The 27,497-nt window shown below is 39.9% G+C and overlaps 1 protein-coding gene across 1 annotated transcript in view; it reads right to left on the bottom strand.

The window, feature by feature from the left end:
- Positions 1 to 1,123: 1,123 nt before the first annotated feature.
- si:dkey-96l17.6 (uncharacterized) overlaps positions 1,124 to 27,497 on the bottom strand; it is a 38,686-nt gene continuing 12,312 nt past the window's right edge. Inside the window, exons 8-16 of the mRNA XM_052020644.1 lie at positions 25,839 to 26,005; positions 23,331 to 23,467; positions 21,657 to 21,754; positions 19,500 to 19,601; positions 15,831 to 15,930; positions 14,226 to 14,418; positions 11,754 to 11,934; positions 9,361 to 9,571; positions 1,124 to 1,329 (exon numbers count right to left, since the gene is read on the bottom strand). Of these exons, the coding sequence (XP_051876604.1) occupies positions 1,124 to 1,329; positions 9,361 to 9,571; positions 11,754 to 11,934; positions 14,226 to 14,418; positions 15,831 to 15,930; positions 19,500 to 19,601; positions 21,657 to 21,754; positions 23,331 to 23,467; positions 25,839 to 26,005 (1,395 nt within the window). The remainder of the gene's footprint in view (positions 1,330 to 9,360; positions 9,572 to 11,753; positions 11,935 to 14,225; positions 14,419 to 15,830; positions 15,931 to 19,499; positions 19,602 to 21,656; positions 21,755 to 23,330; positions 23,468 to 25,838; positions 26,006 to 27,497) is intronic.

Here is a 27,497-nt window from a genome sequence, read left to right as displayed (position 1 = left end):
TTCTTAATAACAAAGAGTAAGGTACATTTAAAGTTGATACCAGATTGCAGGTTCTTAAGCATGCTGTGCTGATTTGTGCAATTGATGGTTAAATAAAAGAGTTGGAATTTTATATTTTAGGATTCATACCTGAAATCTACAAATATGCAATTTGAGCCACTCCCATGCAGGAAGTTCTTTGTTTTTACCTTCTCATTTTCACTCACTCTCCCATCCCAGAAGTGTTAAAATGAGCCTCCAGAAGACTGTCAACATAAAAATGTCTTGGTGCTTCACATGAGCATGACTAAACAACATGATACCATGTGAATCAGAGCAGAGACTGAAAGCTTGTTCAGGAAAGTAGGATTTAAGGAGCCTTTTAGGAGTATAGTAAAGATGAAAATAGTGGTGGAGACGCTTCTATTGCAAATGTTGAAGCTTAGAGCCTTTGCAGCTGTAGACATGGCCGCCAGCAGTGGAGAGATTAAATATAGGGATGAACAAGAAACCAGTATTAGAGAAACATATATATTTGGAAGGTTTTACAGTATCACTTGAACATTGGGATGTGAGGGGTAAAACCAAGGGGGGTTTGAAAGCATGAGTGAGAATTTAAAATCAAGGTGTTTCTTAAACTGGGAGCCAATAAATCCCAGAAAGGAGAGGGATGATCAGTGAGTGGGACAATGTGAGTTAGGAAAGGGAAGCATGGTTTTGGATGAAAATTAGTTTATGGAGGATAGAAAGAAGAAAGCTGGCCCTGAATCTTGTAATAACAATGCAATGAAGAGGTTTCTAAGCAACACATGTGCTGAGCCAGAGGCAAAGTTTCAGAAACCGAAATAAGCATTTAATGATGGTACAATATGTGGTCAGATATACAACATGGTCAAAAATGATACCAAGGTCATAAGCAGAAAATATATGTTATTTACTTCAGTTATGGATTATCTTTAGTGATGAGGACCTTCATTAGCAGTACAAGTTGGAAAAAATATTCTGAATATTTTCTTGGCAGCAAAATCCTAGGATCAATAGCAAATCATCCAGGGCTAGTTTAAGTAAGATAATTAGCCAAGGAATCATGTAATCTACAAGTCATCAAGAATATTATGTATTAAATGTCAATGTATAAAAATTACTAACTAGGAAGACAACATGAAATAAGAATGTGTTTAAGGAAGACCTTTAATTGTTCATCTGTTGCTTCAGTTTTGGATGCTCTCTCACTTCCTGCTAAATCAACCAAACTGAGCTTTCCACAAGTTATGGATCCATTGATGAGATTTGTGCTTTTTATCATCACTCCAACAATCAAATGGGATTGTGAGCTTTCCATGTTCATTTCTGAAAGAAAAAAATGGTAGTCTCAGAGTAGTGAATTGATACAGAGTATGTTGCATGTGACTGCAGGGTAATGCAACTCCTGGGCAACTTGTCATCTCTAAGAAAGTCTATTCATATCACATAAGAGAAAGAAATCTGGGACAGTTAGAGTGATGGTGTAGGAAATTGGGATAGAACCCATTTGAACCAGGTCTTTTCCCCACTTTTGCCATGGAGGCAAATCCCTATGCTGCGTTGTGGAGGACACGTTTCTTCTGCAGGCATGTCGTCAAATCACATTGAGGTGACATCACAACATAAAGAGGATGGACAACTGAGTTCCTCCTGCTCCTTTTTTGTTGCCACTATTGAATTCACCGCCACCTCCCGACCAGGAATGCTATATCCTACTCTTCTCTTCCTTACCCACTCTGCAACTTAACATTACCTTTTCTTTTCTCCCTTTCCTAATCCCGATGAAGGGTCTTTGATCTAAAACATTAACTCTGTTTCTCTTTCTACAGATGCTTCCTGACCTGCTGAGTGTTTCCAGCATTTGGTATTTTTACTTCAGATATCTAGCATCTGTAATGTTTTATTTTTGATTTGCAGCTTCCCTCTGCTTCCAGCTGTATGCTGCTTTGAAATCCTACTGGACCTTTAAACTTTAACAGTATCAGTATTGGTGCATGTTTCTGCCCTTTTACTTCAATAGCTCTGTTCAGAAAATTTGAATGACACCAAGGCAAGAACAAACAGAAACAAACAGAAAGACTGAATTCATACTTCTTTGCAATGCTTGGACTTGGTCCTTCCGTAAGGAACCACACATCACATAATTCACCTTGGATTTCAGTAACCCAACAATGCTTTTTACAGTTGTAGGTTCTGTACACCTCTGCTTCCACAATCAGCTTCCTTCCAACAATTTAATAATCCCTGTCCTTTGTAGGATGAAAAGAAAACACCCCCTTATTCAGCCCATAGAAAAGGAAATCAGACTAAGTACAGAAGGCATTGCCAAACTTCTACAATCCATTCTGTGTCACTACTCAGGGTGAATTTCATAACCATACACACCCCAGCAGGGATCTGTAAGTACTCAAGACCAATTGTGAGCTATTTGCCTTTTTCATAGCTGTAGTATCGCACAGTAGAGTTCAAAACTAAGTTCAAACTAAGGGAGCCAGTGCTTTACTCTTTGGAGAGAAGGAGGATGAGAGAAGACATGATAGAGGTGTACAAAATATTAAGAGGAATAAATAGAGTGGACAGCCAGCGCCTTTTTCCCAGGGCACCAATGCTCAATACAAGAGGGCATGGCTTTAAAGTAATGGATGGGAAGTTCAGGGGAGATATCAGAGGAAGGTTTTTTACCCAGAGAGTGGTCGGGTCATGGAATGCGCTGCCTGGGGCGGTGGTGTAGGCAGGTACATTGGTCAAATTCAAGAGATTACTAGATAGGTATATGGAGGAATTTAAAATAGAGGGATATGTGGGAGGAAGGGGTTAGATAGTCTTAGGTGAGGTTTAAAGTTCGGCACAACATTGTGGTCCAAAGGGCCTGTATTGTGTTGTACTATTCTATGTTCTATGTTCTAAAACATAAGGCATAAGTTTTCCTCGTTGTTTATCCGATGTAGGATGGACTCACAGAGTAGGAAAATCATCTGGGGAGCAGTTTGGCTGGATTTTTGTCACTTGATGCAATTTTGGACATTTCTTTTGAAAGTGGAATGGCAACATGCAACATGTCCCCTAAGTGTGGTGAACATATTATAGGATAACATACAAATAATGAATGGATTCAAATGATACATTTCTCATCACTTGCAGTTTAGCAACACTGGGCACAATGAATACTAATTAGTCTTTGACACCTAGCTGCTAAGGATTGCTACTGCATGGTGAGAACTAATATTATTCATTGAGACTACTTAATAAAAACTGTCAGCTTTTAAGAATTTACCTCCTGGTATTGCAAAAAGATGTCATCAAAAAAGCAACAATTTCCTACACTTCCATCTGATGTGGTCAGTTCAGCCACACTTTTGTTTGCTCTGATCCCTTATCCTGACTAGGGGCATGGACTGCAGGCTAGGGTCAACTAGACACAAACATTGGTGGTGTAGTTGATAGTGAGGAGAATAGTCAAAGGCTACAGGAAGATATTGATTAGTTGGTAAAATGAAGAGAACAATGGCAGATGGAACTTAATCCTAGTAAGTGCAGGATGATGTGCTCCGGGAGGATGTTTAAGAACAGAACATACACAATGAATGGTAGAGTCCTAGAGTGACCCTGGTCCAAGTATCTCTAAAGGTGGCAGCACAGGCAGATAAAGTGGTGAATAAGGCATGTGGGATACTAGCCTTCATTAACTAGGATATAGAATACACGAGCAGGAGCATTATAGTATAGTTTTATGAGACATTGATTAGGCCACAAATGAAGTACTGTGTGTGGATGGACACCACACAATAGGAAATATGTGATAGCACTGGAGAGGCTATAGAGGAAATTCACTAGGAGATTGCCTGGGATGGAGCATTTCACATATGAGTAGAGAGTGGATACACAGTGTTTGATTTCCCTGCAGCAGTGGAGGCTGACGAGGTTCTGATTGTGATATACAAAATTATGAGCTGCATAAACAGAGTAGATAGTAGGAAAATTTTGCCCATAACAGCAGTGTCAAAAATTTTAGGACATAGTTTTATAGCAAGGGGGAAGAGGGTTAGAGGGGATCTGCAGGCGATTTTTTTTCACCCAGAGGCGGTTGGGATCTGGAACACTCTGCCTGAATGAGTGGTAGAGTCAGAGACTCTCACAACATCTAAGAAATATCTAGATGAACATTTGAATTGCCAAGGCATTAGAAGGCTATGGATCAAATGCTGGTAAATGGGATTAGTCTAGATGGGTAATAGATGATGGACTGCAGGGCCTGTTTCTATTGCTCTGAGAAGTCCCACGACACTGATGACCAATCACCATTGCAGTGTGGAAGAAAAACTGCCCCTTGTTGCTTTGCTAGTAACTTATTGGCTAATGAAATGAGTAATTATTGGTCTTACAACTATGAAAACTTGTGAGCAACTTGGTGATGCTGAAATATTGAAATGCAAAGTCTTTGAAATATAATTAAATCTGATGTCAGCCTGTGTGCATTAATCAAATACCTAGTATTAAACTAGTGGGCGTAATGAAGGATGAACATCCCTGAAACAGGTCCTCCTCAGGTTACGAATGCCCAACTTATGGACACCCCGTACATATGAAAGAGCATTTGGGAGACAGGCGGGATGGATGGGGATGGATATTGCTGCTGCTGCAGGGCTGCAGGAATCTTCTGCCAGGTGGGAACTAGGCATTTCCGGGTGACAACCACTGCCCACTTCCCTCCTCCCCACCTGAGCCGCAACATTTGGGGGCTGGGTTGAGCTGGGGGCGCTGAGCAGACTCACTCACTGAGTCAGTGAGGCCGGCTGGCAGCCACTCTTCCCTCGTCTGCTCGCTCTCCTGTCACAGCTGTTTCTGTGATCCTCTCCCACACACTGTTTCTATTCATTCCCGACACGAGCAGTTCAAGTTACAAACGGTTCTCAGGAACAGAACCCTGACGTAACCTGGGCATTGCCTGTAAAGGGATATTTATTGCATCATTAGATATAGTATTTTTTTGTCAAAAGACTGAGGCTAAACCCCGATGGTGAGCACAGATGACTGGAGCATTGCACTAGTGTAAAGTTTCCAACCATTTTAAGAGCAGAATCACGGCTGCTTTCTACGGATTCTGTTACCGTAGTAGTTTTTGAATTGAAGAGTCAAGAATATTGAGTAACTTTGCTGCCCTTAAAGGAACCATTACTACACCATATGCAAGCACCAGAAAAAAAAATGTGCTGGACATAAGTTATGCCTTTCAATGTCAGTCAACATTAGTATTTGTCAGTAGGTCTTATAATTATCTTAGAATGGATCAGATTCCATATTTATTTATTAATGTTATTTTAATGATATTCCAGCCTAAGCCAAATTCCAGTAAACCAGTATAAGCCACAGTCAGCATGGCCTTGTGCATGGGAAATCATGTTTCACAAATTTGATTGAGCTTTTTGAAGAGGTGACCAAGAGGACTGATGAGGGCAGGGTAGTAGACGTTGTCTACATAGATTTTAGCAAGGCCTTTGACAAAGTCCCACATGGTAGGCTGATCCAGAAGGTTAGGACAGATAGGATCCAGGGTGAGTTAGCCAATTGGATACAAAATTGTCTAGGTGGTAGGAAGCAGAGGGTGGTAGTGGAGGATTGTTATTCAGATTGGAGGCTTGTGACCAGTGGAGTGCCACAAGTATCAGTGCTGCATCCTCTGTTGTTTGTCATATATATTAATGATTTGGATGAAAATGTAGGTGGCATGATTAGTAACTTTGCAGATGTCACCAAAATTGGTAGTATAGTGGACAGTGAAGAAGGTTGTCTTAGGTTATAACAGGATATAGATCAAGTCCATATAGTCTATAGATCCCTCAAGGTTGCCGCGTAGGTTGATAGGGTTGTTAAGAAGGTGTATAGAGTGTTGGCCTTCATTAGTCAAGGTATTGAGTTCAAGAGCCGTGAGATAATGTTGCAGCTCTATAAGACTCTGTTAGACCACACTTGGAGTATCGTGTGCAGTTCTGGTCACCTCATTATAGGAAGGATGTGGAAGCTTTAGAGAGGGTGCAGAGGAGATTTACCAGGATGCTGCCTGGAATGGAGAGCATGTCTTATGAGGATAGGTTGAGTGAGCTAGGGCTTTTCTCTTTGGAGCGAAGAAGGATGAGAGGTGACTTGATAGAGGTGTACAAGATGATTAGAGGCATAGATTGAGCGGACAGTCAGAGAATTTTTCCCAGGGCAAAAATGGCTAACACAACTGGGCATAATTTTAAGGTGATTGGAGAGAGGTAAGTTTTTTTACACAGAGAGTGGTGGGTGCGTGGAACACATTGCCAACCGAGGTGGTGGAGGCAGGTACATCAGGGACTTCTAAGAGACTCTTAAGTAGATAAGATAAGATAATACTTCTTTATTAGTCACATGTACATCAAAACACACAGTGAAATGCACCTTTTGTGTAGAATGTTCTGGGGGCAGCCCACAAGTGCCGCCACGCTTCCGGCGCCAACATAGCGTGCCTATAACTCCTAACCCGTACATCTTTGGAATGTGGGAGGAAACCGGATCACCCAGAGGAAACCCATGCAGTCACGGGGAGAACGTACAAACTCCTTACAGACAGAACCCCGGGTTGCTGGCGCTGTAATAGCATTACGCTAACTGTTACCTTACTGTGCCTGACCGTTGAATGAGCACATGAATGATAGAAGAATGGAGGGCTATGTGGGAGGGAAGGGTTAGATAGATCTTAGAACAGGATAAAATGTCAGCACAGCATTGTAGGCCGAAGGGCCTGTACTGTGCCGTAATGTTCTATGTTCTAACTGAGAAAGTGGGGAAGGGAGTGGCAAATGGAATTTAACTCAAACAAGTGTGAAATGAACCAGGGCAGGACAAACACAGTGAATGGCAGGACCCTGGGGAGTGCTGTTGAACAGAGAGATCTTGGGGTACAAGTACGTAGTTCCCTGAAAGTGGCAACAATGACAGATAGGGTGGTGAAGAAGGCATATGGCATGTTTGCCTTCATCAGCCATGAGATTTAGTACAAGCACTGGGGCCTTATGTTAAAGTTGTACAAAACATTGGTTAGGCTACAGTTGGAATATTGTGTGCAGTTCTGGTTGCCACGCTATAGGAAGGATGTAATTAAGCTAGAGAGGGTGCAGCAAAGATTCACAAGGATGTTGCCTGGACTAGAAGGCATGAGTTATAGGGAGAGATTGGATAGGGTAAGATTGTTTTTCTTGGAGCGAAGGAGGCTGAGCGGTGATGTTACAGAGGTTTATAAAATAATGAGGGGCATAGATAGGGGAAATAGTCACGGTCTTTTCCCAGGGTAGGGGAGTCTAAAACTAGAGGGCATAGGTTTAAGTTGAGAGGAGAAAGATTTCAGGGGAACTGAGGGGCAAGTTTTTCCACGATGAGGGTGGCGGGTATATGAAATGAGCTGCCAGAGGAGAGTACAATTATAATGTTTAAAAATATTTGAACATCTACATGGATAGGTAAGGTTTAGAGGGTTTAAAGGGATAAAGGCCAAAAGCATGCAAATGGGATTGGCTTAGATAGGCTTGTCAGTCGGCATGGGTGAGTTGGGCCGAAGGGCCTGTTTCCATGCTGTATAACTCCACGAACCTATGAATCCAGTAGTAGAAAATGAAGGGTTGTGGGATACAGATGACTGTAACCCTGTCCATTCCCACACTCCCACCCCATCCTTCCCCAACTCTTTCTACCCAGGGGAACAGTAATTTTATTTCCTTTACAATCCCCTCAGAGATCTCAGACAAGTACCTCAAAACTCTTAAATAATGGTGCAGTACAACATCGCAGTACAAGACAATTGATTTCACTCCCCATACCAAATGCATTTATGAACATTAACCCCTTCACTGGCAATTTTGAAAGGGAGTGGCTTTGGTCATGGGGACTTTTCCAAGGCACTTACCATTACACTTGCACATCTTGGGAAGTCTTGACTTTTTTTAAAGCTCCCGTGCACTGCTTGTCCCCTTAAGGTATCACAAGAACAAGGATAAAAGAAAATAGAAGTAGACCACTCAGTCTCTCAAGCCTGCTCTACCATTCAATATGATCATGGCTGATCTGCCCCAGGTCTCTTCTCTTCTGAGCCAGCTCCACAGAGACCTCAATTCCCAGATCTTTCAAAAATGTATCTACTTCATCTTTAAATATCCCAAATGATCCAGCCTGTACAACTCTCTGGAGTGGAGAATTCCAGAGATTCACCACCCTTGACAAGAAGATCCCACGCACCTCAGTTTTAAATGGCCAGCCCCTTATCCTGAAGCTATGTTCAAAATTATCCCACTAGTGAAAACATCTTGATGTCTACCCTGTCATGCTCCCTTGGAATCTTACATGTTTCAGTGAGACGACTCCTCATTCTTCTAAATGCTGAAAAATACAGACCCAAGCTGTTCTGTGTCTCTTGAAAAGACAACCCTCTCATCCCAGGAATTAGCCAGGTGTATCTCATTTGGACTGCCTCCAATCAGCTATATCTATTCTTAGGTAAGGGGTTCATCTTCTCCATTTGATGCTCCGAGGAATTTTCTGTTGAAACAAGCTAAATTTTGTAGTTTGGCACAAGTGGCAGAAGGATCAGCAGGAACATGAACTGCTTGCTGAATAACCCAGGAAAATGGATTATTTCCTGAAGATTGGCACCTTCTTATTAATGTATTTACTTGGAACTCCCGCTGAATGTACAGTGACCCATTGAAAGAATGGCTGAGGGAACCCTGAGCTGTCCATGGAAATAATTAAAGAACGAACTGTTGCACATGCGTTTTTGAAGTCGATCTACAGAATTTTAGTAGGCAAAAGTCAAGAAAATATCTGGTTCATGTTGATTACTGACACAGTTCTTGTACTAAACAAATGAAATAGATTTTTCTGGAATAAACTTAAGCTTCATGATAACAGGAGGAAAGTGCAAAGGATTAGAACTCTACACACAGATTTCTTTGGGTTTTATATGTATAAATGTCAAAATATTGGAACATAGTACTAAATAAAAATATTTATTCATAAATCATATACTCACAAATGTACCATAATACTTTGAACTATCCAGAATATTCCTGTGCACATTTCACTATGTGGTATGTTTAACTTAAAGCAGGTTTCATATTTATCAATGTTCTATTATCACCAATGTTACAATTTAATTTCTTTAATTGTAATATGGAACAAGTAATTACTAAATTGGAATATATAAAGGAATAAGCAAGGCATGAATCACATTCAAACTGCACTGTATAAATCAAATGCCATATTATACCATCATAATTGGAACTAGGAAAGTTTTGTTATATGTGGGTGACAAGCAGCTTCTCATGCAGAATGTTGTGGACTTACTTGTGGCTGCTGTGTGGCGATTTATACAACCTTGCTCGAATAATGCATAGAGCATTTCTGCACTGGTAACCTCCTTCACTTCTGCCCCCTGGATGTATACAGATCCTTTTTTATCCTTCTTTATTTCAAGCTTTGTGTTGAAACCATCACAGGGTGTGATGAAAAGATCCAAAAGTTGTTCATTATACAACTCCAACATGTAGGCTGAAACCTATAGTAAATAATAATACGGTGACCAGATATAAAGTGCTGAAATAGTGTCTAGGAGGAGCACTACTCTTGTTTGAAAAAAAATACATGCTCCCAGGCTTGGCTAAGAAGATGGAAGAACTTATTATTCCATGACAGAAATAACAGATACATACAGTATATTTGATGAAATAATTACTCATTCTCATAACTAATCGTTTTATCTATTGACATGCTGCAGATAAACCTACTGGCAGGTCATTGGAAAATTCCCAAACTAAACCATTCAAAAATTCTTGGATCACAGCCTTATTTGTGCTGCTTTGTGCATCAGCTTATCCTAATCAGAGCACTTTAATAGGTATTGAATTTCCAGGAGAGAAGAGCTATTAGTGGTTTTAACTGCACTAGTTCTTCTCTTGATTAAGCAAAAAGCAATGAAACAGGAGATGAAGGAAATCAAAAGATGTCACATGTACGTTGAAACACAGTGAAATACATTTTTTGTGTAGAGAGTTCTGGGGGCAGCCCGCAAGTGTCGCCACACTTCTGGCACCAACATAGCACAAAAACACAAAGGTGATAGGACTTCATTAGGCTGATGTACTGTTTGCTTCATATTAGATATGTTTTGTCCTCAAGATGGATAAATTTCTGTCAGCTTTTTCTGTGCTCAATGACCCAATCTTACTAGAACTAAAAGTAAATGCAATTTAAAATTGGGGACTTCATTTGAGTTGCACAAAATCAGGATTTTTTTCTGGATTCTCCACAGATCTGACGTATTTATGCATGGTGGACCAAAAGCATGTGTATCCAAGAACAATGAAACACATGCCTGGATACTGCTTCTGGAATTTTCTATCAAACATATACTATCCAGGAGCCACTCATACAGAACCAGGCTTTCATAGTGACTTCAGGGGACCTGGCTGAGAAGGGCCTGCAGTTGTGGAATCTCTCTCAGGTACCTCTTTCAGCAGGCTGTCTGCTCTGAATGCCTTCTGCTTAATCTTCTGCCATGCCACACTCTAGAAGAAATGCTCACTAAAGCATCCCATTCTGGAAGCAATGGTTATTACAGTAGGCTCAGTCAGGAAACATGTAACAGCTCTATTGATTATAGCAATCCTAAAGAAGTCTAGAAGCACCAAACACTGGTTAATTCAAACCAGCACTCTGTGGAAATCAATAAGAAACTATTGAATAAAAGTTATTATACCAGATAAAAATTTTAAAAATTTATAAGTAAAAAGCTACTATCAGCAAAAGTGACCTGATTGTGTTGCCATAGAAACCAAACTCCTTTAAGAAATACAACTTGTTTCAACCACTGGGTTGACTCTTAACTAACCTTCAGGAACCTCTCAATTACACCAAAGCACCATTGCAGAGGTTATAGAAGGCAGCACATCAACAGCTGTTTGAAAAACATGGACTTTCTCATAGTTCATGTTTTTCACAACATAGGAGGCCATTCAGCCCATTAGATCTATGCTTGCTTTCAGAGCAATCCCATTCTTCCTATTATTTCCTGGTAACCTGTTCATGCCCATCAATTCCCCCTGATTCCCCTGCCACCCACCCACACCAAGGACACTTTATAGTAGCCAATTAAATGCTGCATCTGGCTCACCAGGTAATGTTTGTCCTGTTACCTATCCCTTCACTGGGACCCCGGTGCTCACACTCCCCCTGCTTCATAGTGCCCCGATTCCTACCTTACCATCCACTTGCCTGGGCCCCAGTTTCTGCAATTCCTATCCATTCACGAGGTGCTCAATTCCCACCCTCTCCATCCACTGGTCGGGAAACTGGTTCGCAGACTTCCTTTAAATTTACCTGGTCCTGTTGGTAGTGATCTCTTGAAACTTACCTGGTTCTGTTTCCCACACTCCCTCTAAACATACCCGGGATTTGTTTCCCGTACTCCCTTTAAAATTACCCAGTTCACTGGAAAATGTATTGTTCTACTGTGTAACATCTAAACAAAAGTGTTGGAGTATTACTAGAATAATAACTGATACTCCAGAAAATCATTAAAAAGCCAAGCGTACTAGACTCTCACAATTTTAATGTATTGTTTGCCTATCACAATAGCATACTTTAAATATAAATAAAAATGGTAGAACATTCTAGTACTCTGAGCAATGTGTACTAACAATTTAAATTGAAATTCCAGCTCGTTTTTTCCATCAGCTCACCTTAAATGTAAATTTAGTGTAGTTTTCATCTACTATTTGAAATATTCTCTTGAACGCTCTGGGTATTATTCCAGGATTTGATTTTTCCTTCTCTCCAATCATTGTAAATGTTTTTCCAGAGCATGTCTGACCATATGCAAAGATGCATACATTGTAGCCATCCACAGCTGACTGAATTAGCCTGTGGGTATTAAGCAAAATAATTCAATAACTGCGGTGCTTGAAAAGAAGACTAATATTGCATAGAGAACAACTCCACTCAAACGGTTTAGCACAATCCTGAGTCAATCCATGAGATAAGAATAATCCTGGTTGTGCTTTATGATTTTTCTTATATCTCCACAAGGAATATGCATCCAGCCAACCGGGTCATGAACGCACAAAACATAGCAAAATAGGAGCAGGAATAGGTCACCTGGTGCCTCAGGCTTACCCCACCATTCAAAATGATCATGACTGATCTGCCTCCGGCCTCAACTCCTCTTCCATGCCAATTCCCCATAGCCTTCATTTCACTGCTCTTTCAAAAATTTATCTACCTTCTCCTTAAGTATTTCCAAAGATGCAGCTTCTGCAACCTGCCGGAGATTCACCACCCTTGGCAAGAAGTAATTCTTGCACACTTCGGTTTTAAATGACTTCCCTCTTACCTTGTAACATATACTAATAATTTAAATTGAAATAGTAGCTCTTCTTTTCCATCAGCTCACTTTAAATGTAAAATCTAGTTTAATTTTCATCTACCATTTGAAATATTATCTTGAATTTTCTGAGTATTACTCCATTTGATTTTTCTCTCTCTCCAATCATTGTAAAAGTTTTTCCAGAGCATGTCTGACATCATAGCTATCAGTGGAAACATGTCAAAATCTACCTCGTCATGCCCCCTTAGTATATTATAGATTTCAATAAGATCCTCCCTCATTCTTCTGAACTCTAAAGTGTGACTTAAGACCTGGCAAGGTGGGGAAGGTGGTAGTACTCGGGAAGTAGGAACTGGTCATCCATTTAAATATGGAAAGTGTGTAACATGGAGGGGTGTTAAAGGTATGGAGAAAGAGGAATGTTTTCTAATATGCTGCTTCTTCCCTTTTAAGGATGCTGACACACATATTAAGGCTTTTGGACTTAACACTTAATTGGTTCCAAATATTTTTTCTTTGGATTTGACCTGCTCGCCATGCATTCAATATGTTACAGCATATACTTACAGCATATTTTGCACTGGATAGAGAATGTAAACTTTGTCAATTCTTTTGTTGTTTTTCTATGAATTATGATGCAAAGCATGATATCGATAGAATTCTACACATAATATTACATAAGGATATTCAATAAGTAACAGGTTGCATCCAACTTTCTGAAAAAATGTGTTCAAATTTGCCTTATTTGTTTTTGCTGAAGCCTACCACATTATCAAGAAGTCTTATTCAACACTCTCTGTTTACCAAAGATATCTCCCTGCTTATAAAGCTCTTTCTTCCTCAATGTCATTCATTATCTAAAGTAGTCTGAGAATGAACAACATGAGCATTTTATATTCCAACATGGAGTAAACATTTACAAGTTGTTGATATGTCAAATTAAAATCTCAAATTGAAAGGAAACCAAATCATATTTTCATATGTAAATTTGTTGTATGTTGCTAAACTTCCAATTTTTCCATGCAAGAGGACTTAAGCAGTGTTTGTCAGCAGACTAGTCAAGTTGAAGGAATCATTACTCAGCCTAAACCAGATCCCTCTCTCATTCCAAATATTTTGCATAGCAATCAGGAATGGGAACCTATAATAATCATTTTGTATCTTTCATAACTCAGGGAATTGAAGCTAACTGCAAGCTCACTCCACCATGCTGCCTGAAATCTGGTTATTTTCCAATCACCATTGCAGGTAACTATTCCTGGAAAAGTCATCATTTTCTGCCCTTCTGTAGCATCACTGAGAAGTTGAGCCACCTTCTGAAATCTCTGTGTGGTAAATTATATATCCTGTTATTAGAACTTCAGAAGTTAATATAGTGGAACTCCCTGCCTATTAGCCCACTGTACTATTTAGTCCTTTGTCTAGACACTTTAAGCAATGATATAATTCTGAAGTGTTGACTTGTCTATTTATATGGCAGGACTTAATGTTGATGGTTAATTTTCAAAGAATCTACAATTTCAATACCTATGTCAAAAGAAGCTAATCACTTGAAAAGAATCCAATGGATACTACTAATATTTTAACAAATAATACAAAGGGAATTAACAAGCAATGGACTTTAGATGATGATATCTTCAAGAGAAGTATGTTTCCTCATCTCCACACTTTATTAACTCAACAATCAGTCGTTAATTGAAATCACAGGGAGAAATAAAATCACTTGTAAGACAAATCTAAAAAAGAATTTAAATACTAAACTTTTTGACGTAGTTTTTAAGGCACAAACTATATACTGCAATGTTGGCTAGTTGATAGTAAAACTAACCTGCTTGTGTCTTTGAAGATTTCCTCCTGTGATGTTGAACTGTTGAAAACTTGATCAAACTGGAATTCCTTAGCACCACGATTACTTTGGATGGTAATGGTATATTGATCAGGAGACTGTACAATGCACTGGCTCCCACGAGCTAACTCAAATTTACTTAAAGGCCGTATTCGACAGAAAACACAGATTTTTCCTGTAAAGCAGCAGGTGATGAATCAGTTCATCTCAATATCTTTATCAGGTCATCAGACATTACGGTTTTATGGGAAGGATGGGAATCCTATTTCTGCAAAAAGTTACTTGCTATTGGTAATCTAAAATATTTTTATGTAGAACATAGCATCATTAATAATGATCTTTGTAGATTATGGGATTTGAGATAACTTCTGCTGTTCTTCAGGCCAAATTGTACATTTTTTTTTACTAAAGCCACCGAATGGAGCTCCAAAGTATTTCTTTTTTTTGAAGATCAAGTTGTTTCTACCCAATATGTTACGATGGGTTATAATAATGCTGATTTAGACACTTTGAATTAAGTCATTTTTTTAGCATTTGGGAAAACTCTCAGAAACAATGATTGAAGCTAAGTTAATAAATATCTGGTTTGACATAAAATTGATACATTTAGGGTCAATCATCATTGGACAACCTAAGTCTTAAGTGCAAATGCTGCTGAAGAGGGAGGAACTGATAGGCCCTAAAATCTGAAAATCCCTTTGACTAAGATAACTCTGTCTTAAAATGTGCCCTGCTGATCACACGGGTATCTGATTCAATCAAAATTCCAGAAGTCAGACAACTTGCATAATTTGTTACAAGTTGCCCACACCAATTTTCAGGCATCCAAGCGTCCATGATCAGGGATAATATAGCTGGAGCAAATGATTTTCTATTACTTGGATTTCTTCAGAATTAGGTTTTTGAGGATTCTGTGTGACCTATTAGTTATATTGTGAACTTCCAAATATATCCTGGATTACAATGAAATAGTATTAGTTTTAAATACCGTGCCACAATTATAATATTTCCAAGTTATCTGGCAGGATAAAGGTTATGAAAATATACAAGCTATACACTTATTGAACTGAAGAAGTAGTTTCTTGTGCTAAATTTAATTGATGATCAAAGATCTTGTACATTGTGGGAGTCAAATGTGAGCAATTATTTCTTAAATTGAAAAGTTTAATTTTTGCATCATAACCACTGGCCACTGGGTTTATTTTGTCTTCAGTTGGTTTGGCTAATGACAGCTGCTCTCAGTGCAATGCCAATGGGCCTTTTGCTAATATGCAATGAAGATAACGTGGAAGGTTCACAGCTGTGATCCAATTACCACATTTATATTCATAAATAAGAGATGAATAAAATAAATTATACATCTTTAAATTTATGATCAATTGTACCATGTATTGCAGGGAATGAGCTCACAGACAAAGCATCCTTGACTTGGTCAGCCTAGATTTTTGGATTCTTCTCATGAACCTCCTTACATGGCAGGAGGTACCACTAATGCTGGACAAACACAGTTAGCTAATGGTACATTTGCCTGATGAGTGTTCTAAGACTTGACATGCAATTTATCCTGCACACAATATTCATGCATACCTTTCAAGTCCTGCACCATATTATAATACATTTTCCTCAGAGTTCTCTCATAATTAAAGTTCTCAACCAGATTCTTGTTTACCAGCTTCAACTGTTTTAACTACGCAGAAAAGATAACATGGTGAAAGTGACTTGGTCATTAAAATATTAATGCAGCTGTTCAAAAGAAAACATTATTCCCAACGATCCATTGATTGATTCCTAGTGATGAAAATAGAAGGATATTTGTTTTAGTTCTGACAGGAGAGGGTTTTTTCATGCCATCTGCCTTAATTTCCTCGCTTTGCGTCTAAGGGATGCCTACATGTAGAAGTGTGCTCCGAAGATGAGGCTGAGCCTTAAACTGGGAAACCCTCAGAAGTTGGGTACCCTGGAAAAAGCCAAAGAACACTGTAAAATTAGATAATCATCTTTCTTTTATTTAAGAAGACACCAGATTCTTTTGGCCTTTTTGGCTATTAGTCTCCCAAAGGTCCTAACATTGTCCACCAGACCTGAAGCTTTCCAACACTACTTTTCCCTCCCCTGTTTGCTGGCACAAAGCCACAGCAATATCTGTCCAGAAATGAGGGAGACCATGTTTAAATGCAGCTGAGCAGCTTCCTAACAATGGCAAATGAGATGAAATTTGGTTGAACAAGCTGGTCCCCAACATGGTTATTGATCATTCAATTTCCTCCTATCATTTACTTCTGTACATTTGTTTCAGGTTACCCCTTTTAAGATTTTGGCTGCTTGATATTTCTGAATCTCCAGTCACCTTGGACTCTCATGAAGTTTGTGTGGTAGCTACGTTAAAAGAAATCCCACACACAAGCAAGTTTCAATCCACAATATGAAGTTTGGGACCTCAAATGTCAGGACGCTCATGGACAATTGCTGCTCTGCTATCATAGCTCAGGAACTCAAACACTTTGACATCAAGATGAGGGATCTTGTGGTCCAAGTGCATAGCTCCAATGAAAGCAGCCACTAATGTAGATAGGGTGGTAAGTAGGTGTACAGAATGCTTGCCTTCATCAGTCGGGGTATTGAGTACAAGAGTCAGAAAGTCATTTTGCAATTGTATAAAACTTTGGCTAGGAAGCATTTGGAGTATTGCGTGGAGTTCTGGTCATCCCATTACAGGAAGGATGTGGAGGCTTTGGAAAGGGTGCAGAAGAGGTTCACCTGGTTTAGAGAATATTAGCTATAAGGAGAGGTTGGACAAACTTGGGTTGTTTTCTCTGGAGTGTCAGATACTGAGGGGAGACCTGATAGAAGTTTATAACATATAAGAGAAATAGGTAGGGTAGATAGAGTCCTTTTCCCAGGTTGGAAATGTCAAATACTAGATGTCATAGATTTAAGGTGAGAAGGGGAAAGTTTAAAGAAGATTTACAAGGTAAGTTTTTTGTTTTACACAGAGAGTGGTAAGTGTCTAGAATGCACTGCCATAGCAGATAGGATAGTATCGATTAAGATGCATTTAGACAGGTACATGAACATGAAGGGAATGGAGGGATATGTATCATGTGGAGGCAGATGGGATTAGTTTAATTTGGCATTATCATCAGCATAGACATTGGGGCCAAAGGGCATGTTCCTGTGCTATACTGTTCTATGTTCTATGTCACTGCAGTGAGTGAGACTTGATGGGCAGGAGATGGCCAGTTTAAAGAACAAGGCAAAGGTACACCTTTTTCTGGAAGGACAAACCAGAAGGGGAACACCATCCTCATAGAGTGAGCTTTGACTTAAAAAGATGGGCTAGTCTGGCATTTCAGCACCTGTCCCTGCAGAATTAATGACTGCCTTGTGACCCTTGGCTCACTATAACACAGAACCAACATACTACAGTGATCTCTGGCCCATAAATGCTCAAAGTGGAGCTGGAGCATTTGAAATGGCATTGAAAACCTCGTTCATCATCGGGAATACACAAAAGCCAGGCATAAGCAGTGAAAGGAGGGGACCACCTCAAACTACCCGCTCATTTGGTTTGGCATCTCTTGTCCCATCCATGGAAGAGCCTGCAGTTCCCCCATAACCCTCAACAGCCTCCTAAGATCACGAAAAAACAGAGCAGAAGTGAGTCATCCTCCTTCCCGAGGGACTTCCTAAGAAGAAGATGATTTCTGAATTCCATATCACTCCATGGTCCCTGAACTTAGTCACAACTTCAGGAGTAATGATATGGGAGGAGATCATTGGGGCAGAATCTTCATGTCAGCCAAAGAGGACCTTTCCAGCTTAATCCCCCCTTCCAACACTTAGCCCACATCTTTATAAATATGGCACTTCAAAAGCACATTTATGTACTTTGTAAATATCATGAGCATTCCTATCTGACTCACATTTTCAGGAAATGTTCTAGACTCCCACTATCCTCTGGTTGTGATACTTTCTCCTCACCTTCCTTGCAATCCTCCTACCAATGACTTTACGTCTTTGCTTCCTGGTTATTGAGGTCACTGCTAAGTAAAGTAAGTTCATCCAATCCACTTTATCCAGTACATTCAGAATTTTATACATCTGAATAATATCCCACTTAGCTTCTTTTATTCCAAGGACGACAATTGCTGCCTATCCTATCTTCCCTCATAGCTAAAATTCTCCAGCCCTGCCAAGATCTTCATTAATGTTCCATCAAGTATGTGCAAACTGGTAGGTTAATTGGCCACTGTGAATTATCCCTGGTGTGTAGGTGCATGGTTGAATCAGGGGGGAGTTTATAGGAATGTGGGGAGAATATAATGTGTTGGACAGAGGGCTTGTTTCCATGCTGTATGACTCTCTGACTTTATGTTCTTCCTATAATGCGATGACCAGAACTAAGTACTGTACAGTGACTGTACCCAAACAAGTATTTACTATAAGAAGAAACAGAAGCACTCAGGTCAGGCAACATTTGAGGAAAGAGAAAGAGAGTTAACATTTCAGATCAAAGACTCTTCATCTGTGTTATATATAGTTCTAGCATAACCTCCCCAGTTTTATATTCCATGCTGTGGTTAGTGAAGGGAAATATCTCGGATGTCTTTTATCCACCGAATCTGCCTGGCCTACTGCATTCATTAATCTCCAAGATCCTCTTCTTCCTCCACACCTTTCAGTAGCCATGAATCTGTAATATTTTCCTTTGCAGGGTTTACAACAAAAAATGTCCAACCAGAGTAGTTAATATGTGAATTAGAACTTTCAACCATGCTCCGTCCTAATAATCAGGCATTAGAAGTGCCTTTTCAGGAGATCACCTGTTGTTTTTAAAGTATGAAAGCATCTAACATTGCGGCTTTGGACATCTGAGGAAATTAATAGAAAACATTGTCAAATGCAAGGCAAGTCTAGCCCATAGTAACGAAATTAGAAGATTATAGGCATTCTGTCCCACTTCAAGAATTGACTGAAAGATATTAAATAATCAACATTCCCTCATATTTTCACAAATCGTCATTGAAAGGCATGCACTAAGAATTTTATATGTATAAAATTAACTGTGTTATTTTGCATTCGGCTATTGTTTTCCTTTGTACTACCTCAATGAACTGTTGTAATGAAATGATCTGTACAGATGGCATGCAAAACAAAGTTTTTCACTGTATCTCAGTACATGTGACAATAATAACCAACCAATGATAAACCAATAATAACTGTCATAATGCTCAGGTGAGGGGGATGTTCACTAACCTCTGCTTGAAGTACCCAGAGTTCATTAGCAGCACTATTCAGTTCAGGTGATGCTGGGCTCTGGACCTCTGATGTGTTTTTACTCAAGTTGTCCTTTAGGCACTGTCCAGTAACAAAATAGCATGGTAAAAATATGGCATAGTAAAATACAATTACAAACTGCAAGTAAACACTGGCTCTGAAATTACAACAAGCTGGTCTTCCTAGTGCTTGTGAAGCTTGCTTCAGCGTTATCTGAATGGATCCTACATGGGTCACAACCCAACCCCCATGACACTCATCTGAGGACTCGCCCAGGCACCTGTCCCCTGAAAATCTCCCATTTTCCCCCACAGAGAAGATTTACAAGGATGCTGCCTGGGATGCGGAGCATGCCTTATGAAAGCAGGTTGAGGGAACTCAGCCTTTTTTCCTTGGAGAGACGGAGGATGAGGGGGGACCTGATAGAGGTGTATGAGATGATGAGAGGTATTGATAGGGTAGATAGTCAGAGGCTTTTTCCCAGGGCTGAATTGGTGGCCACAAGAGGACATAGGTTTAAGGTGCTGGGGAGTAGATATAGAGGAGATGTCAGGGGTAAGTTTTTTACTCAGAGAGTGGTGAGTGCATGGAATGGGCTGCCGGAAATGGTGGTGGAGGCTGATACGATAGGGTCTTTCAAGAGACTGTTAGATGGGTATATGAAGCTGAGTAAAATAGAGGGCTATGGGTAAGCCTAGTAATTTCTAGGTTAGGGACATGTTCGGCACAGCTTTGTGGGCCGAAGGGCCTTAATTGTGCTGTAATTGTTCTATGTTCTATCAAATAACCAAGACCCAGTCCTACTGCTTCTTTGGTGCACTCTGCAGTGACAAAGAGCACAAAGGAAAAGCCTTTCCTTATGTAAGGCCCATATTGTAGAAGCAGGATGGCTTGGGTCTGATGTGCTACTGAATTTCTCAGTGTACGCCCTCTTTATACCAACATTTTTTCATGCCCAAGAGATGCCCTTTAATTTCCAGGCAAATTTCTCATCTGAAATCCCTCCCTTTGCTAATTTAACAGGGGTGTTAATCACTCCAGTCAAAACTTCTTAACACCATGGGCCAGATATTCCTTTCCAGGTAAAATCATGTATTAGAGCAGTTCTGTGAAGGGGGACAGACTGGAGTGTGCCATTCCTGTGAGTTAGGGAAAGGATTCAGTGTCATCAAAGGTCAACACTGGAAAGACTAGGGAAAGGCGTGAGGAGAGGCTTGAGGGTTGTAGGATGAGATTGTGAATGGGGCAGACTGAAGTGAGGGCTAGGTGGGAGAGGTGGGAAAGTTGATTATTTAATATAGGTTTGGAGGTAGCAGTGGAAACTTAGGAGCTATTAAGATGTTCACAGGAGATGTTGTGGAGTTAATCAGGGGGTAGGGGGTTACTTCCAAGTCTTTCCACCATCTATGAGGCACAGGAATCTAGTTTGATGGGCAAGAGCAGGTGGAAACAATGGACCTGCCTGGGCCGTCTTCTTGGGGATCTTGGGAAAGAGGTAGAAGTGGGTTTTGTGGGTTTGGAAGGCCATAAGGCTTCTGGTTTCACCCCACATTCTGGACCAATCCACCTGGGGCCCTCCCTCTGGCCTCTTAACTTCTCTAAAGCTATTTTGGAAGAATTGTATCTGCTGAAATCTCAGGAAATACAAATGAGATTCTAGATTGAACTAAAATTCAATAAAGTGAAGGTAATAGAAAGGTCAGCTGCAGTTACAGTGGATAAATAACCCGGTTCAGATGGGATACATCCTAGGTTGCTGAGGAACGTTAGGATGGAAATGAAGATGGATGACAAAAGAACCAACAGTGACAAAAAGAATTTTCTTCTTTCACAGTGAGCAGTTAGAGTTGGGAATCCACTGCCAAGGGTATCAGTGGAACAGGTACAATAGTGGCTTTCAAAAAAGAGCTGGGTAAGTACTTGAAAAGAAAGATGTTGTAGGGAAATATGGAGAAGGTGGGGAATGGGGCTAGTTGCATTGCTCTTATATACCGCCCATATTAGAATTGATGGGCAGAACGATCTCATTTTGTGTGTGATCCCATGATTCCTCGCATTCTATGCCATTGGGTATTGTGCACATGTACATGTGTCATAATAACATGCTAGTGTAAAATAAATATATTTAATTTTCACCTGGCCAAAATTTATGTTGTTATCAGGAGCAAGTGGATGTCTCATTTCCCTCTGTCCCAGATTAAGCCACAGTTCCGCTTCATATGTTCTCTTGGAACCTTCCATAACACAAAACATTCTTGTCATTATCATAACGAGATTTTTATAGTTTTATGATTGTCAGTTGATTAATGTAATTAATAAAGCTCAACAACTTCAACTAAGCAACATCCAGAAAAGTTGACCTAACTTTTCAACATTAGCTGGGAGCAGAAGTCATCATTTTAAATTGAATGAGACTGTATGGAAATGCCATTGCTCTGTGCTGATAGCTTGATTAAAATTTCAGCATAAAAACAATTTTAGGTACGGAGCAAAAGAAAAGTACTTAAAGCACCTGGATGCTGTATGTTACATTACGTGCAGGTTTGTGCATATCACTCCAAAGACATAACCTTAGGTTTTGTGTTCAGCTCCTTCAATCTGTTATTTCCAGAAGTAATCTAAAACAATGTCCACATTAAATTGGGAAGGAGGACTGTTCAGGAAAAAAAACTGAACAGGAATCAGGCAGTTTCCATTGTAACAGATTGGTCTTCTGACCATATATTGATAAGTTGTGGTTGAGGTTAGAGTAGATGTAGGGGCTGGGGACTGAAGTAGGAAAATTACAGATTATGGTTGTATATTATTTTGCTGCTATCAATAATATTAAAGACATATCTATTTACATCAGGTATGTTAGTGAGAATGAGGTTCACTAATGTAATTCCTCCTGTTAGTTCCCTCGGTGCCATTATTTCTATCCATGTCCTTCAGGATTGAAAGTTAATACGGCATTACCATGCTACTCTTGATGGTAAATATTACACTTCATCATTTAGAGAATTCAATATTCACCACATCTCTAAAGAACCACAATTAACAAAGGATCAGTGGTTAGAAGTTGGAATTAATCATGCCTAGTCTAAATAGCAGGCATACAGTGTTTTCTTCATAACAAACCTTGAATACTGTACTCAGTTCTGGCCACTGAGATTCAAAGGAAAGAATGATATCCTCAAAATGTTAAGCCAGAGATAGCTGTGCCTCATCTAGAATTTGATGTCATTTAAGCAAACTGATAACACAGAAGATCTTAGGGGTAGTGGTCAATCGTTAGATATGGATAGTATCAACCCAAGTATGGAAGTTGACTCCTTGACTGTAGATGATGTTGTTGAGGGAAAGGAAGTTCACTGAAAGAAGATATATCCTTTGGGAATTCCACAGGTGATAATTTGATGGAGGGAAGAAAGTCTGTTTCAGCAGATGTACTGGTTGTGTGTGTATGGGTAGAAACAGGAAAAAAAAAACCTTCATCTTTAGCAAAAGGCTAGAATTACTGTACACAAGCTGTCATTAGCTAATTTTATAGTTTTATGAGTGAAGTGCATTCAGCAAAAACTCTAATCATTGAGGAAGAGTTGGACCCTTTGATATGGGAGAACAACTGAATCTTCCTGAAATGTTGAGGTAAATAAGATATTCCCGCACTTTGTCCATGTTCTGACATTGGAAGAGCAGAGGTTGATTAGTAGAGGAAATGTAGAAGAAATGATATATGACAAACAATACATAATCAGATAATTTAAAATTAAAATTGAATGAGGTAAGCTATTAAGGAAATTTATTAGTAGAAGTTTGGGGTCTCACCTGCCATAATAGAATACAGTTGTTCGCTAATACATCCAGACGTAATGCTACCCAGTGCTGCCACTGTCATTTCTGCTTCCCAAAGTTCAGCATGTGTTTCTTCCAGACTTCTATAAAGATCCTTTGGAAACTGAAACCTAGAAAAATAGGTCTAAATGGATTCTAAATGATAAACTTTTGACACACAGCAAAACTTGGTAATACATTGGACAGTTGAGTTGTGGGAAGAATTTGGACAAACCCTCAACAATGTTACTCATCTAATATTTTGTATCTACCCGTAATTTTTGCAGTCTTTGAAGCAAATCTCCATGACTCCAATTTCTAAGCACCTGCTTGCCTCCCAACCTACTCAATGGCAATGATGCACAGGATGGACTAAAATCTTAAATTTCTATCTCTCACTGCAACTTGTAACTGTCCTACCATTTAAATATTTGCTCTGTCTAACACAACCATCGATGTGGTTAACAAACAAAAATCATGGCTCTACAGCATCATCAGTGGGGGAACACAGCTTTAAAGCAGAACATCCTGAGGGCTGTGGGGTGGTGAGAGAATAGGGGCAGCCCCCAGCACCTCCTTCTGCGTTCCTCACTGTACCAGACTTGATTTCCTGGTCTGATACCAATGAGAGAGGGATATGCCAGGTCATAAGGTTACAGATGTAGAGGTGCATGTTTCTGTTGATGGTCCACAGCGCTTCATCGATACCCGGTCTTGAGCTGACAGGTCTGCTATGAGTCTATTCCACTTAGCACAATTGTGTTATTGCAGAATACGGAGGGTGTTCATTGTGAAGCTGGGACTTCGTCTTCATAAGGACTATGCAGTGGTCAATCTTACCACTATTGTCCTGGACAGTACTATTTTAAGCATTGAAATTTCATTGGATCTTCCTCATGCTCTGCTAGATATGCAAAGAGGAATTCATGCTGCAGGGATAACAGTGAGGGAGGTCAATTCTCCAGTACAACTCCTGGTCAGATTTGTCCCAAGAGGTAGATTTTCAGATTCGAGGACATCAACTTGGATCGATTTGGAGATATAGGCCCTTGCACTTAAGAAAGAGCAGGTAAGTGCAATACAATCCAGGAATGGCTGATCTTAACAGCAGGACCTCATTGATGTTTTTTAACTTATTATCCCAGCAGGAGCTGGTGAGTAAAAATGGCAGAGAATTTGAAACACAGCATCTGGAGGCATTGGCTGGGAATCCTTGGGGACATCCACTCATGATCAGGAGATTGGAGAGGTTTGTGATGAAGAGGACCGACATAGGATCAACAATTGATTTTGTAAAAGATTAGCAATCGTGAATAGGGATAGGAGCCAGTTTGGAGACCAGGGCTTGAGAGGCTTTTGGCTGCCCTGAGGGGTACGTGGAGATGTGAGGGAGACTCCTGCTCCATCTGTCCCACAAGGAGGAATGCTGAGTGCTGAGAAAGGCACTTACCTTGTGGACCTGACATCTCCTGCCTGCCCTGTACTGCTGGCAACTTCAAGCAGCAACAGTAACCCATATATTGGACTTTTAATACACTCTGGGAAGACGATTTAAATATGTTCATGAAATATAACAAGTTTCCTTAGCCATAGACTCAGGCACCTTTATATCCATTGCTGTGTATAGAAGGCATTTACTCAACAGGCTGGGGCCATATTACATTTATATCACTTTTCATTCCAACTCCCTCCTGCTTCTCATGGGGAGCTGTGACCACAATCAGCCGTAGATTCGCTATCAATGCTTCACAGAGGGATTGCCTCAAAATCAAATTACATCTTGCACCTTGACTGTCATACAAGGTTATATGCGGGGTGGTTAATCTCTTCAATGGTTGCAATGGCATTATTTTCTGTATAATTGAAAAGCCACCACTTATGGCATTTGTCTTATTCAAAATTAATGCACTCAGAATGTGAACAAAACCTTTTCTGACAATGAAAACATGTCCATTGACTTCTCCATAAAAAGTATGAATGTTAATCATAGGTGTAATCACAGATCTCTAGAAATTTATCACCAATTGATATCATTTCATACTTCAATAGAATGAAATTTGAAGGCAGAGTACAATGGACTGAGATTTCTATATAGCATATTCAGTGCTATGAACGGGAAAGGAATTTCCAGGCAAAGTAGTTTACAGTAAGCAACAGAAGAACAATCTTCCTGAATCAAAATAATATGGATGAAAACAAAACAAAGATGTTGAAACCACTCTTCAAGTTAGGGAAACAGAATCAACCTTTCAGGTCGATGATCTTGTATCAGAACTGGGAAAAGCAATCCTCTACTAATTGATTTGCTTACAATTCACCATGGTTCATCCATTCTATCATTACATTACAGAACCAGCAGAGGTCCCACTATCACTACCCAAGTTCAAGTAGTTGGCTTGTACAGTCCTATGAATGTGGAGAAAATTAATAGTCTTCATGAGGACTATGTCAGTTAGAATGAGGAATCATCTATTTCATCCAAAGAACTGTTTTTTTCTGTACCTGTTAAAATCTGTAGGATTTCCTCCCACTACTTGTTTGGAGTCAATCACATTTTGTTGCAATCTGTTCAAAGTTTCCTTGGCTGCCACTGCCTTCCCATTATTCTCATTTAAGAGGCAGTCAATAAATTGCCGTGCTTCAGGAACTTCACTATAAACAGGATGAAACTGGCAGGAAATAGACAGTAACCACTGGTTATATAAAGAATGCAATATTTGGATTTGAGAAAAGAATAAAATCAATATTTGTTTTAGTAATAAGTACATGATTCATATATCTATTTTCCATAATCTTTTTTTTTCTAAACCCTTCAGTGGGGAAAACTGGATTTTGTTTGGACTGCCTAAGTCAAATTCTTTTAGCATAATATACTCTATAATGTTTCAGTACTTCTTCTCGATGATAAATCAGCTCCCTGGAACTAGTCTCAATGATAGCATTTTGAACTGCTAATAAGACCAGGTATCAGGCACATTCAAACATGTGTGTTAGGAGTAGTAGGTCACTCAACCTCCTAATCCTGCTCTGCCATTTAATAAGATCATGGCTGATCTGATGTAACCTCAGCTCACATCCCCATCTAGCTATAATCTTTCACACCAAGGCGAATCAAATATCTATCTAATACTGCCTTAAAATATTCAAGACTCTGCTTCCTGCTTCCACCAGAGGGTTCCAAAGACTCAACAATCTGTGAGAAAAGATTTCACCTCAGCTCCACTTTAAATTGGTTCCTCATTTTTAAACAGGGACCCCCAGTTCTACAGTCTCTCACAAGAGGAAACACCCTTTCTACATCCACCCTGTCAATCCCCTTAGGATCTTACATATTTCATTCAACCCCTCTCATTCTTCTAAACTCCAACTATTACAAGCCTAGCCAATCCAACCTTCTCTGAACTGCTGCCAATTCATTCTACTCACAAAATGGTGGGCTTATCTAAAACAGAGCTGCAGATTGTTTCCTTTCCACATATGGAAAAAAAAGTATTCCCCTCTTTGCAGCAATTTCAGCCATAGTTCTGTGCCCTCCAGTCACCTCATGTTCCCCATCTCACAGAGTTACCAATGTTATTGATCAGATCAAAAACAGTGATGAGACAGAGTACAGAGAAGAGATTTGAAACTTGTGTCATGGTGCTAGAACAACAACCTAGCCCCCTTAATGTCAGCAAGCCAAAAGAGTTGGTTCTTGACCTAAGGAAGCAGTATGGGAGAACACAACCCTGTCCTCACCAACAGCGCTGCTGCAGAGCTGGTTGACAGCTTCAAGATCATTGGCATCCATGCTACCAGCAACCTCTCCTGGTTCCTCCACACCAATGGGGTGATTATAAAAGTGCACCAGCGTATTCATTTTCCTTGGTGTCGGAGAAGATTCAGCTTGTCCACGAGGGATCTCTCGAACTTCTACAGATGCGCTATAGAAAGTATTCTGATGGGTTGCATATCAGCCTGATATGGCAACTGCTCTGCTCTTGACCGACTGAACATGCAGAGAATGGTAAATACAGCTCAGTCCATCACAGGCTTGTCACTTCCTTCCATTCAGTCCATTTTCATTGTGCGTTGTTTCAGGAAGGCTAATAGTACTGTCAAGGATACCTGCTATCCTGGCCATTCCCTTTCCTCTCTTCTACCTTCTGGGAGAAGATACAG

Source organism: Pristis pectinata, chromosome 7 (genome assembly GCF_009764475.1).
Source record: "Pristis pectinata isolate sPriPec2 chromosome 7, sPriPec2.1.pri, whole genome shotgun sequence".
NCBI classification, from domain to species: domain Eukaryota; kingdom Metazoa; phylum Chordata; class Chondrichthyes; order Rhinopristiformes; family Pristidae; genus Pristis; species Pristis pectinata.
Note: the sequence above shows the minus strand (reverse complement) of the source record. Positions and strands in the feature narration are given on the sequence as shown.